Source organism: Silurus aristotelis (assembly GCF_946808225.1).
Source record: "Silurus aristotelis genome assembly, chromosome: 3".
In the NCBI taxonomy this organism is placed as follows: Eukaryota; Metazoa; Chordata; class Actinopteri; order Siluriformes; family Siluridae; genus Silurus; species Silurus aristotelis.
In genome coordinates, this window is record NC_139576.1 from 23,867,577 (window position 1) to 23,881,465 (window position 13,889).

Below are 13,889 nucleotides of genomic sequence, written 5' to 3' on the forward strand. Positions count from 1 at the left end.
TCGCAGCACTGCTGCGTATGGCAGCGCTCCTCAGCTCTCCCAGTAGCCAGCCAAATAAAAACAATTAAAAAGTTAATTGCCCGTTAGGTGGAGCTGGTTGGGATGCCCGCGCTCTGATTCGCTGAATTAATCATGCGGGGTGTCCTCTGCATCACCTCGGTCGGTGGCTCCGCCCTGCAGAACGGCCATATTCTCAAAGTGAATGAATGGACATGTGGACGTGTTGGCCTGTGTGCCCTTTGCCATGCAGATTAGCGGCGGCAGCGGGCAGAGACTGCGGCATTTGGACACACAGACAATGTGCCATATGGAGCTGAAGGCAGAATGCTCCGTTTAACAGAAGTAGCACTACGCGCACACACACACACACACACACACACACGCGCGCGCACAGACCTGCTCTCTAAGATTCGTGCCCAGTAATGTTGGCTCTAGGCTCCAGCCCGCTGCGTGACCTGAAACAAACTCCATTACAGTCCATTTCTCAGCTCGTTCTCATCACACTCAGCCATCCAGGTCAAACGATGCATCACGACCACCGTTGGTCTGCCGTTCTGAAGCATTGAGGAGAGAAAGAAGTGGAAAAACACTGATAAAAGATAGAGTGAAAGAGATAAACTACCTCAGCAGTCCAAATCCCTTCTTCTTCGTCTTCTTATCTGGTTCCTCGGTGGCCTCCTCTGCCTTCTTTTTGTCTTTGTCCTTCCCTTTGCTTTTCAACTTCTCCTTCTTTTTTGCTTTGCTTTTCTTCTTCTTGTCTTTCTTGTTCTCGTCGTTGTCTCCCAGTCCCTGGCGTGAGGAGCTGCTGGCTGGGGTGTCCCGTCCCGAGCTCGCCTCTGAGCCCTCATCTGAGAGAGAGAGAGAGAGAGAGAGAGAGAGAGAGAGAGAGAGAGAGAGAGAATTCAAAATCCAATCAAAACTCAACGTTTATGTCCTTTTGTCCTCATTTGTCTACGGAAAGATAAAAGAATTACTCTAACTGTATTGCTTGTAGTAATATTGACCTTCCCTGAACCAAATTATTAAATCAAATGATTCCAATTTGATTGCATCTCAAAGCGACTTTATTCGTACAGTGCTTTTAACTATATCCTTAAATGCCCTAAAGCAGCTGTTCAGAAATCCAGATGTACAGTTCGATCCCTTATTCACTAAGCAATGCTGAGATTTGGGCATAAATAGTTTTTTGAGAGGCTCAAGTTTTACGGTATCATAATATTGGTTAAACCTCTATAATCAAGGGGAGAATCGATGCAGTCACAGAGCCTACACAAGCTATTTTCAAATCGATATGAATGCATTCTGGCTAACATTTTTCTTTCTTTCTAGCACTTTATATCAGAGGATTATTGACTGAGCAGATGCATAACTGTAGGCATAGACAAGCAAAATCGTGGAAATTACAGACCGGTGTGATCTAAGTTGTAGGGCGGGACAATGCCGTGAATTTGTTAGTGCATGTGTGCAGTAGCAGGAAAAACCGCTGGAAAGTGTAGACCTGTAGAATATTCCAAGGAAAAGGTCTACATTTTTGCTTAAACAGATTACTAGCAGGATAAGGATGGATTAAAGAGGAGGACCTCAAGGGAGAGAAGAAGGAGACAGAGGAAGGCTGAGTAACTCCCAAAAAGGCCCATTAACACAACCATATGTTAATGTTCTCTGTAGCAAAACCGTACCGTGTGCATGTGGGAGAGTGCGTACAACCAGTGGCATCAAACTTGAACATCTGTCCACCGAACATCTGGCCTCGAAAAGTATTTATAGTTTGTTAAAGCATTCAAAACAGAAATAAAGAGAAAAAAAAAAAAAGGTGGGTGAGAATGGAGGAGCCCAGAGTGGCCACCCTGTAGGGTTGAAGTGGTGGCAGGGTGGTAATCGGAGCAGGTGCACAATGAGCACGCCATCGTATACTGTTATACCGCATATGGAATTACGCTCGACTTTCTATATGCCTCAAAACTATTCTCCCCTGCCGCCGAGTGCAGTCTGTGAAATTGAGACAGTATCAGTCATTAAGTTATTAAGTGCGAGTTAGAAAAGTACATTTTGCGAACGTTCAAGAAGAACTGCCGCCGGCTCTGCTCTCCTGTTAAAGCCTGGTTCTGACACTGCAGTTAAAAGTGCTGCTGTCTGAACGCGAGAGATAAAACGGGAACGCAACCGCGGAAAAAACTCTTCCCGTCTGAGCCGCAATGCGCAGTTGTGCGCACAAGTTTGGGTTTGCCATTGGGATCAAGGCTGAGGTGGCTCTATGGGAGCTCTAACCAAGGCTGCACTCTGCATAAACAACAGTAGAAGAGCAGCTTAAATCCGTACGGATCGGGAAAAAATGGCTGCGGTGGCAACAAAGCGGCGGCATTATGCAAAAAATACAGCGCGTCCTCGAAGGACTGCTACAGATCTCTTGGAGCACTAACTTGCATCCCAACTCGCTTTTGTTCTTGTTCATGTGCAGCCTGCTTATTAAACCGCCGGCGTGCACGCGAGTGAAAGGGAGAGACGTCGGGGCCAGGCGAACGGAGGTCTTTACAAATGCTGCATCGTCACTGGAGGAAGAAGGCAGAGGATCGCTTTGACAACGGCGCTCGGAAAGCGTTACCTGCCATCGGCATGCTCTAATATATCAAAGCTGTAATTGAGCTGCGCCTAGTTGAAAGCAATCCAAAGGAAACCATTTCAAAGCGAACCAAATCCTGCCCTTAATTCCTGTTTTAGTTGCTCTCCATACTGATATCCGAGGCATGACGGGTTGTGTTTGAGGGAGGGTGGATTGCTAAGCGATCGTGCGCCGCGTTCCGTCTCTTATTACATATTGCATGTGAGAGAAACGCGCTCGTAATTCCTCACAGGTGGACATGTGAAGAGGACAACATGTGGAATTTTGAGTGCAAAGCAAGATTGATTGAGGTTGGAAGTACAGCTCTGTCAAAGGTGTAGATGTGCAGACCCGTGCGCAAACACACACCGAGTCACTAGCTGCTTTTTCAGCCTTGTTCTCTGGACATGGAAGGATTAGCAGCTCGTAGCAAGGACACTAATGAGATGTGAGAGAAACACTATGTGCCTAATTACTGTCCCTCTCGCTGCTGCTGCTGTTGTAACCCGTGTGTGTGTGTGTGTGTGTGTGTGTGTGTGTGTGTGTGTGTGTGTGTGTTGTGTGTGTGTGTTTGTGTTGTGTGTGTGTGTGTGTGTGTGTGTGTGTGTGTGTGTGTGCGCGAATGTGTGTGAATGATCTGTCTCCAACTATCTCCACATGTCGGTAAACACCAGCTGTGTTCGCACTGAATGCAGCGTCAATGAGAGAGAGAGGAAAGAGGAAAAAAATTAAAAAAAAAGAAGAAATCATGCTAACTTGTGCTAATGAGAAAACTAATTCGTGAAGTTTGTTTTGAAGACGTGCGCGTGTTAAAAGCGGGGAGCCTGCGAGACGGTTCGGAGAATTTACGCTCGCTCATGAAACGTCCTGTTTATAAGCATCGGAATGATAATCTGAAGAAAAGGACAGCGAGCGTCACGGAAATGTTGCTATGGTGATATATTTCCGGGAATAAACGCTAGGGTGAAAAAGACGAGCCCTTGGCATGATGACTGGGCTGCAGTGAAGAAGACGGGGTCTGAAGGGTCGTCTAATCAGAACAGACTTTAGATAGGTCTCTGGGGTTTTCAAGGCCATGCCTTATACTTTAACTACAACAATTTCTTTATTGAACGATGTCCAATTTGTCTTTTCTCAAAGTTTTTTTTTTTTTTTTAATGATGGCAACCCCTGGTAGCAGGGAGCAATGTCTTGTGACAGTGAGAATGAGAGAGGATCATAAAGACGGTTAAAAATCTATCATAACGTAGCGGTTAATAAACTGGATTTTGGTTCGAATTTTTTTTTACAATTTGCAGTCTTTCCTAAAACCAAGGAAAGATTTATACAAAAAAGACTCACTTTCCAATCCATTGCTGGCTGCCCAGCGGCTACCGCACTTATTCGAGTTGACTAGGTACTAAAAGTGCTCAAATATAATGCTAGGTTTAAAGCATTAACCTCTGCATGGCTGCAGTCAATCAAGTCTACTTTCATCTGCAGCATGCTAACTCTGGAGACGTTTGGAGAAAACTAGTGTCAGCAGTGAGGTGGGAAGACTAATCTATATGTAGCATTTTACATGTTTATGATCAGATTTGTGTCAGAAAGGCAAAGAAAATGCCTAAGAAAAGCCATGCTGTATACGAGGAGGGGTTAAATGCATATTTATGGTTCTGCGCCTATTTCTCATCCATATATTATTTGCTCAAAGTAAGGCCTGGGTGATGTGCAGTTGTGGTAGAATACATAGTACTGGTGTGTGTGTGTGTGTGTGTGTGTGTGTGTGTGTGTGTGTGTGTGTGTGTGTGTGTGTGTGTGTGTGTAGTTTGAGACTGCTGTTCCTCAACTGTGCTGTATCTGTCAGCGCCAGCCTGTTCACACTGAGCATAATGAGCAACATCTCTGTTCTGTCACACTTTCCTCCCTTCCTCTCCCTTTCCTTCTTCTCTCTCTCCGTGTCATTCTCAGGCTGTATAACTCTCTGCTCCCTCACAGGATGGCCAATTAAACTGGTGCTAGAAAACAGGAAACACATGACAGGGACACAGCTGCTCACTTAACTCCTCAATTTCCATTCGCAACGGACACACACACACACACACACACACACACACACACACACACCCCCCACCCACCACGCAGAACAGCATCATACAGTAGTACAGCACAGACAGCACAGCACATCTACGTCGGCATGCTCACACGCAGAGCAGCAGAGAGACAACAGAGCACACCACAGCACGACACATCTGCACCTGGCACAGTGAAAGCAAAGCGCACCTGTGTACTGTACAGCACATAGACTGCATAGCGCAGAGTTTAGCCGATCGGCTTGAAGCATGGCACAGAGCAGAGACAAGCACAACAAAGCACATACAGAGTCAACAGAGCACATATAAGCACAGCACAGGACACAACGTGCACAAACAGAGCACCAAAAACGCAGCAGAACACAAAAACTACACAAACCCAGTGGAGCACAGAGGGAACACATGACATACTGAGATGACCAACACGCCAGACCAAAAGGCTATGAGGTGGTATCAAAAAGTTTGGTGACAGGTTTTGTAACACGCCAACAGATGGCAGCACAAGGCTGCATGCACAGTCACAGGGAGCACCGAGCTTCAAGTCAGCATTCCACTGACCAGGTGCATTACCAGGTCTGCTATTCTGACCACGTGCGCACCCTTTCACCAGGCTCTCCTTACGTGCGAGTTTCTCGCCGGAAACGAGATGATCTCGGTTCCACACCCACCCCACTCGCCAGATTTGCACCTGCGGACTTCACGCTTGTCCCGAAGATGAAAATGCGGCTCAATGGCTTGCTGCCTTGATCCATCATGAATAGCAGAAGACGCTTGACGAGCTTTGAAAAGAAGACTTTCAGGACACATTCCAGAAGTGGCAGGAACACTGGGAGCGCTGTATTGCTGTGCAAGAGAACTATTTTGATGGTGATGATGTGTAAATGTAGATGAAGAAAGTACTTTCTTGTAAACAGAGCTACTCTCGAAACTTGATACCACCTCTTAAACAAGCATAGCAGAGCGGAGGTGACAATGCAGTGCGCAGAGACACAACAGTATATTGAGGAGAAGCGACGCTACACTACAAAGCATGGAATCAAAGCTAACAATTTGTCTAGGGTCTTCCAATAGACCATACTACTCAATGCTACTATGTGGCTCAAAGCATTTAAGCCAAACTGGGTTAAAGTAATCAGTGAAAATGCATTTACCGTCGTCCTCCTCCGCTGGGCCGTCGTATGACTTGTCAATAGCAGCACGGAAGCTCTCGTTGCAGCCGCGGCCCCTCACCATGTGAGCTCGAGGCCTGTGGAAGAGCAGCAGGTCGTTCTTCTGAGCCTCGGACACGGCCGTCTGTAGACTCTCTAGAGAGCTGGACTTTTTAAGGCCTAGAGTAGGACCCAGCTCCACACCAGAGAAAGCTGAAGAATAAGAGATGCAGAGAATTTACATGGAATTAAAATGCTACACTAAAAGCACTTTAGGTCTGCAGAATATACGTGGAAAAACACAAGGAATAAAATCAAGACACATTAGCTCTTGGAGAAATAAAAAAAAAAAAAACTCTGGCTTGCATGTTATCCGTTATTTATTAGTCTTCACATTAGTAATTCAGTATGCACGCTGATTAAAGATACCGAGTCAATAGCTCGAACATTCTCCCCAGGCAAAACCTGCTCATGACAGAGTTACAAGTTAATAAGGACTGCAGTGTTTGGCTTGTCTGTGGCAGGATGGTTTAGTAAACATTAATTTAGTAAAAACCTAAAAAAAAAAAAAAAAAAACCTCTCTCTCATAACTGCCATCATTAATGTAAAAGTAAGGATGTGTCCGGTGCAATAAAGGGCTAATGCATAAAGTGAAATAACCGACTGTGAGATTGAGACTTTATGCTAATTTGGACTGCAGAGTTCAGGCTTCTTGTCCAAATAAAAATGTAGGGCTAGGAAAGTGCACGCGCATGGAAATGAGGCGGTCAGGGTTAAGCGCTCCCTCCCTCACTCTCGCCTCGGTGCTTTCTTCCTCTTATGAAAATGACTTTTTAAAAACTGTGCTCGGCAGCAAGTGATGAATGAGAAGACTGAACTGGAGAGCAGTACCTCCATCGATCAGGGCTTTTCCTTTTTCTTCTCATACTTTCACTCATCTCCAGCCGTCGTTCTGCTGTCCATTCCCTGCACCCAAAACCATTAGCTGAAGCGCCGTGACACACTCGTTCATAAGTAAGGAAATCATTGTATCGACAGGTGCTGCGCCCTGCTGGAATTCCAATTGTCCGACTCCTTCACTGCCACGGCTAATGGCTGTTTAATAAAACTGGTAGTGGGGGCAGTGTTTTCATTTGAATGGCCATTGCTAACGTGAGCAAAGCAAGAACAGAGTCACGAAATAAAGAATGAGAGTGGAGAGTAGAGCACGTGGAGGAAAGCCTACATTGCACACAAGCATCAACAAGATGACAGAGATGTGTGAATGAAGTGGGGGCAAACAGATGGAGGGAGGAAAGAGTCACGTTTGTTTTTAAACCTTTCAAAACCCCACTTTTGATGAGCTCGGTCTGTCATTATTTGGGATAATAATGTACGACAGAAACAAAAGCCTGGAGCAGGTGAATGTTTTTTTGGAGTGTAATGAGGCTTCATCATGTCCTGTCATATAACAAGATGAGTGTAAACGAGATTTCCAGATTTCCCCTTTTCCCAAAGAGCTTTTTCGGTGTTGGAAATATCGAAAGTTGAACCATCACAGAAGTGTTTTTCTATTCCTTTGTATTTCTTTTGTTGTTGTAAAACTGTAGATCACAGTAACCCAAATCAATTGGGAAGTGCTTTCAAATTGAATAAAACAACTTGACATGACAGTTCAACAAAAAAGAAATTATCAGAGAACAGAAAATGAGCTAAACAGTGAACTGGAGTGGGGGTGGGGCACCTGCGGCAACCTACTCACCTGGCAGCGAGCATTACTGTATATTTAGGCATTAGATGTCATAATATAGACAGTGTGAAAGAGAAGAGACTCAATGCCCCTCTATATAAAAATACATCTGAAATGTGTTAGGGGAGTCGGAGCTCCTCTGTGGACTGGACTGCTTGAATGGTACAGACATGGTTGGGTTTGAGGAGAGAAGTCAGAAAGAGATGCTGGTCTCCTGAGAGAGCGGAATACAAAGAAGCGAGCTAACTAGGCGGTTAAGAAGAGAGTTGAAATGCTGCTGCTACTGCCAGGTCCCTGTGCGAGGCCTTTAACCCACAACCTCTCAGCTGTATGAATAAGATCATTGCAAGTTTCCCCAGATAAGGGCATCTACCAAATTCGGTAAATGTAAATGGGAAAGTGGTTAGAGTCTATGGATCAGAAAATCCAAAGGTGATAAGTTCAAATCCCAGCACCACACCGCTGCAACTGCTGGGCCCTGCTCAGTGTATAAAGAGAATAACTGTAACCCACTCTGGTTTAGGGGCATAGGCCAAATACCATAAATGTGAATCAGCAAGTGAAATAGAATTCCTCAAATAATACAACATGGTTTTATCAGTCGAACCTGATTAATCTTGCTGTGTCACTCCACACTGGATATACATAAGAACAGCTTTTGTGGAACTCTCCTTAGATGTCGATTACATCGCAACATTTCCAGTGTAATGAGTGCTTTTGAATTTACATTATACAGCAATACAATTTTTAGATGTATACAGTATACACATGTAAATAAATAAAGGAAGATTCAAGTTTTATGTTCTATTGCAGAGAAATGTGTAGAACATCTTGTTCTACGGATGCGATGGAGAGAAATTCAGCTGAACGCACTGGACTACTCCTTTAGGGATGATGTAATTGGTGCTGTCTAGGGACTGAATGGTTGCATGAAAGAACGGAGGAAGTGCGTGGAAAAGTCTATAACAGGCTGAGACCCACCACATGAAGACTGTGGAGAAGTAGATGCCGACCCCGCAAACATCCCGAACCGTCTAGAGACGTACCAGCGCCATTTGGATTCCACTTCATGTGGAGTTTGGACATTGGACCTCCTGGAGTGTTTAAAGGCTCTGGAATGGAGAAGCTGGTGTTGGATCTGTGATGATCGCAAATGTTGAGCTATTTTATGAGTTGCTCAGTAGGCTCCTGGTTCCATAACCTCAAATGACTGTATGAGGCTGTAGAAAGGACAATCTTACATACATAGTTCTCACTCTCCAGTGTTCTGTATTGTTTAAAGACCATAGTCACACTCTTGATGTCACCCAAATGAGAATGGGTTCCCCTTTTGAGTCTGGTTCCTCTCAAGGTTTCTTCCTCATAACATCTAAGGGAGTTTTTCCTTGTCACAGTCACCACGGCTGCTCATCAGGGATAAATACACATCGTTCACCTTAACTGTTAAATTCTGTAACGCTGCTTTGAAACAATGTCAGCTGTGAAAGGCGCTATAGAAATAAACTTGACAACCACTGAGTGGGAGAAGAGATCATATAAGGGAAACTTTTTTTTTCCTACTGTAGTTAACCAATGACAACAGTATTAAAGAGAAAGGGCAAGAGGTAATTCAGCTAGAAGGACTTCAACATGCATTGGTTTTAACTCTGTGTGTGTGTGTGTGTGTGTGTGTGTGTGTGTGTGTGTAACACACATCAGGTATGTAACAGCTGACAGTGCAAAATGTCACTTTAAATGCAGGTTACTTGATCGTACCAGGGTGCATTTGTGTGCGCGGGTGCAAGTTTGTTTTGCGGAACCCCATTAAAGCTGAGGCAAACGCATGACACCTGTTAGTGCACTACTGTGAGCACAACATCTCCAGGTTTACAAGACACCAGAAAGAAAGCAGGATTTTAAAGGTCGGCTGTCACTGTGATGTTTCTGCTGAGGACTTTCTGTCATCCTCCGCCTCCGTCTGTCTGCCTCTGCGCATTCTTACAACAGAACACTGTGTACTCTACAGCTTTAAGGGACGCACTCCTGTCTATCAAACCGAGCACAGCCACATACTACACAGGAGGGTTTTGTTTTTTTCTTTTTCTAACTGTAACTTGCTTTTATTTTCATTCTCAAACGACATGGCTGAGGAGAACGCCAAGTCCCAGTGATAAGTATACCAGCACATCGTTAAATATAACACAATATAACGTCAAGGACGTTTCAAAATATCAGCACACCGTCTGTTGGATTGAGAAAAAGGCTGCCAAGGTAGTCAGCACTTTTTTCTATGAAGGTAAAGTCATAATTCTGTTCACAGGGCAAGACTGAATATCAAAGAGACAGTTCTTTTTTTCTGATACAATTATGGAATAGTGTCTTTAACAACAATTATAAGCTAGGCAATTATGGGACACACACACACACACACACCACTTGCATCTGTCTAAATCCTGTTCTTTTCACTCAAAATCAGAAGATAGACACCCACATAAAGAGTATAAACCAAGTTCCTGAGGTTCTTAACCATGGCCTAATACATAGATAATATATGCAATGTATTGCATACCAAAGGGTGGGGTGTGGGGGGCAAACACCAATAAATTAACAATAGTTCCCTCAAATATCAATTTTTCATCCACTCTCAGATGCGGTGAATCAGATCCTTTTAGACTGTACATCTAAAATCTGTTTCTATTCGAGAATGTTAGTATCAACTCTAAAACGCAATACAATGAAAGGTACAGTCCTCGGTTTTCTGAATATTTTACTCAGAGTGGATTCTTAGTTTATTTAACCAAAAGCTAAATACAAAGTGTCAAAAATACATGGTGGGCTGAAAGCAGTTTCACAAAGCGAGTCTCCTAGCAGCTCATGAGGTTGTATTTGTGATTCCACACGCTGGTAAATAGCTTTTGTTCAGCAAACAATAACTGATACAGTAAGGGTTATGGTAAGAATTCTTTGGTCTGTGACATCTAATGCTACAATGTTTTATTTTTTACCAACCATGTAAAAATATCACAATAAAACCTTGAAATATGACTACTAAGTAATATAAAGTGCTTTCAATAAAATGGAAAAGAAAAAAAAAACAACAAAAAGAAATAATATATATATAATTTTTTTTTGTTTCAAAGCTCTTGGGTGTTCAAATGTACTTTTTTCCCTCAATGAGACACACACAACAAAAAAACGAAGAATAGAATGAATACGGTTACTTTTCTACTGCCATGCGCTGAATGGTTTGCGAGGCATCATAAGATGAAAGCGTGATCTCTATCTGACCCAGCACACAGAACTCTACAGCTAACGCTGCGCTTGTATTTGTGCCACGGATCGAACTGATGAGAATGTGTTTGAATCTTGTGATCAGCCCCCATGACCACATGCACAAGCATATCTTTGAAAATCAGTCTTATAAAAAATGACCTCGAGAAGATCGATATGACTGCCTTTATTTTTGCGTTTTTTTATATATATATACATATATATATATATATATATATATATATATATATATATATATATATATATATATATATATATATATATATATAATATTTTTTTATATATATAAAAAATCTGTTATCCATGTTTGTGTTTAGCAACAGGAAAAATAACTGTAGCTAATTTAAACTCCATCTGTCCATCCACACTTCCTAACAAGACTACCAGCTTTGAAAAACTAAAAATCCAGAATCCACAGTGGGGTCAGACGGCTACAGCAGTACAAGGCTTTCTGTCTCCGGTCTGTCGGAATATTTAAGGTGGAGGAGATGTATTGCTCTTATAATTGCTGCTGACAGACTTTTAAAAAGACATCTCATAACTACAGTTCACCTTTATTGAGTTAGTGGCGAGCGGAAGGCTGAGAGGGGTCACTACCACTAAGACGGGGAGACTGTCACTGTGAAAACAGGGTGATCGATGGACTAGGATGCTTACCGGCACCCCAGTACAACCTTATAAAATCCATCTCCCAGGAGCTAACCAAGGACTGCAGGGTTTAGGAGTGGGGGTCTAATCACCTTCCCAACAGACAATGTGATCTACAGAGCTTTTACACTAATCCTCCTATATATTGCCATCTACAACTACTATTTAAAGTTCTGCTGCACTGACTAAGCAGAGGATTAGGAAAACCAGCATATGGTGTATCTAAAAGAAAGAGGCACACTTCTATATATTAGAACACAAGAGTAGGAATAGAGGAAGACAAATACATTATCAACATCAGCAATGCAGGGCAGGATGAAGCAGTAGACCAAAACCATGAGAGGTCGAGAAAAGGAAATGAATCAACAACAAGCCAATTCAAGTAGAGAACAGAGTAAATGAATGTACAGTGTGTGGCCAAAACAATGTGGACACTTGACCATTACAACCTACTTGACTTAATCAATGTCCCACTGTACCCGTTGTATTCAATCGCCTATTTATATTCGCTATTCATTTCAAATTGTTCATTCATCTGCCATTATTTATTTATATCTCACATATAACAAAGCCTTACCAACCTGTACATGTAAATATTTGACACTGCTACCAATGCGCTACTGGCTACATGCTAACTGCATTTCGTTGCCTTGTACCGAAACTTGTGCATTGACAAAGCTAAATCTAATCTAATCTAGTTCTAATACAATGGGCATTAATATAGTGCAGCTGCTCGGCCATGGAAACCCATCTCGTGAAGCTCCCGACACAGTTCTCGTGCTGATGCCGCTTGCAGGAAGTGCTGGAGCGAAGGATAGGTGATTTTGATGTGCTACGTGCTTCAGGTCTTGGTCTTGCTCTGTGACTTTTGCATGGTCTGCTGCTTCTTGGCAAAGTCGCCGCTGCTTCAGGACACTTCCATTTAACACTTCCAGCACTTAGACTTGTTTTGCAGGGCAGAAAGTTCACGACCTGAATCCCATAAAAATGCCACGTCACTGCACTCTTAACCGCAAACCATTCTGCTGCTAAGTCTATGAAAGTGGCATATGTGCTGCTAAAACATTATTAGGTGTCAAATGCATTTGGCCATATAGTGTATACCTGTGTATAATAGTATAGTGTATAATTGCCTGTATGCGAGAGCTAGTGCTCTTAGAACAAGGGCTGCTAACGTTATTAAACAAGGGATTAAAACACTGAGGAAAATGTGCCACACTGAATGAGTGCAATTTTAGCTAATGGCAAAATATTGTGCTAAAAAAAAAAAAAAAAAAAACATATTTGAAGCTTAATTTAAAAAGATTTTCAGGAAATGTTATTGCTTTTTAAAACGACTCTGGAAAATTAGCCTATACATTTTTCTATTTGCAGGTTTTCTAAGTTGGTGGCAAACCTGGTAATGAAGAGCAATGAACTGAAGCAAAAAGAGTGAGAGATGACGACAAAAAATTTGGGGGTTAAAAAAAAAAAACGCAGACTAAGTACCGACACACCTGCAAATGGCAGAACACACAAACACACACCTACACAACCAGATGGCTTTCCACTAGACAAATTAATCCATCAATCCCAATCAAGCAAACATAGTGGCCTTCAGCTCACATCAACACCAAAGTTCTTCTCAATTACTGACAGAGAGAAGTGAAGAGAAAATACACAGAGAGAAAGACAGTGACAAAGTGAGGGAGTGGGCAGTTAGGGGGAGTTGGGGAGAGAGAGAGAGAGAGAGAGAGAAAGAGAGAGAGAGTAGCAGGATGACAGAGGAGCTCTCGGTTGGCTGACGGCTGTTTGTTTTCAAAGTCACAATTACACGCAGGAACAAATCAGACTACTGCTGACTCCTAAACACGGCTGACTCCTTCATTCTGAAGGCCTGCATGATTCAGTTTAAATGGCTTGGCTTCCTCACTGTCTTCTCTTACACACACACACCACAATGGAAAACAGGAGACAACAGTCACAATGACAACATCCTCAAAAAAAAAAAGAAAAAGTCAATGAACAGAAAAAAAACAGTCTGAAAGGAGTGGAGGAAAATGTGTGTGCAATGTTTAATGTTCAAAGGTGAAAAGCTTTGAAATCTCAGTTTCAGTGCGATACATATACAGAAAGAAATCGACATGGTAGATGAGAGACAACAGAGAGAGAGAGAGAGAGAGAGAGAGAGAGAGAGAGAGAGAGAGAGAGAGAGAGAGAGAGGAGAGAGAGAGAGAGGAGAGAGAGAGAAAGAGAGAGAGAGGGGAAGGGGGATTTATGCGATTTCTTTACCCAAGCTTATGCCTCAGACAGCAATCATCTGTCTTTCAGTCAACGCAATAGTGTGTGTGTGTGTGTGTGTGTGTGTGTGTGTGTGTGTGTGTGTGTGTGTGTGTGTGTAAAATGCCGACTCAGAAGGAAAGTAATCTGGAGGAAGGTTGTC

The 13,889-nt window shown here is 43.0% G+C and overlaps 1 protein-coding gene across 4 annotated transcripts in view; it reads right to left on the minus strand.

Moving 5' to 3' along the window:
• Nucleotides 1–13,889, minus strand: part of pard3bb (par-3 family cell polarity regulator beta b) — a 259,615-nt gene that overhangs the window by 83,893 nt on the left and 161,833 nt on the right. For all 4 annotated transcript variants that reach the window (XM_083537986.1, XM_083537987.1, XM_083537984.1 and 1 more), the window contains 2 exons: nt 5,823–6,032; nt 623–848 (listed from right to left, as the gene is read on the minus strand). In XM_083537986.1, the coding sequence (XP_083394112.1) occupies nt 623–848; nt 5,823–6,032 (436 nt within the window). The remainder of the gene's footprint in view (nt 1–622; nt 849–5,822; nt 6,033–13,889) is intronic.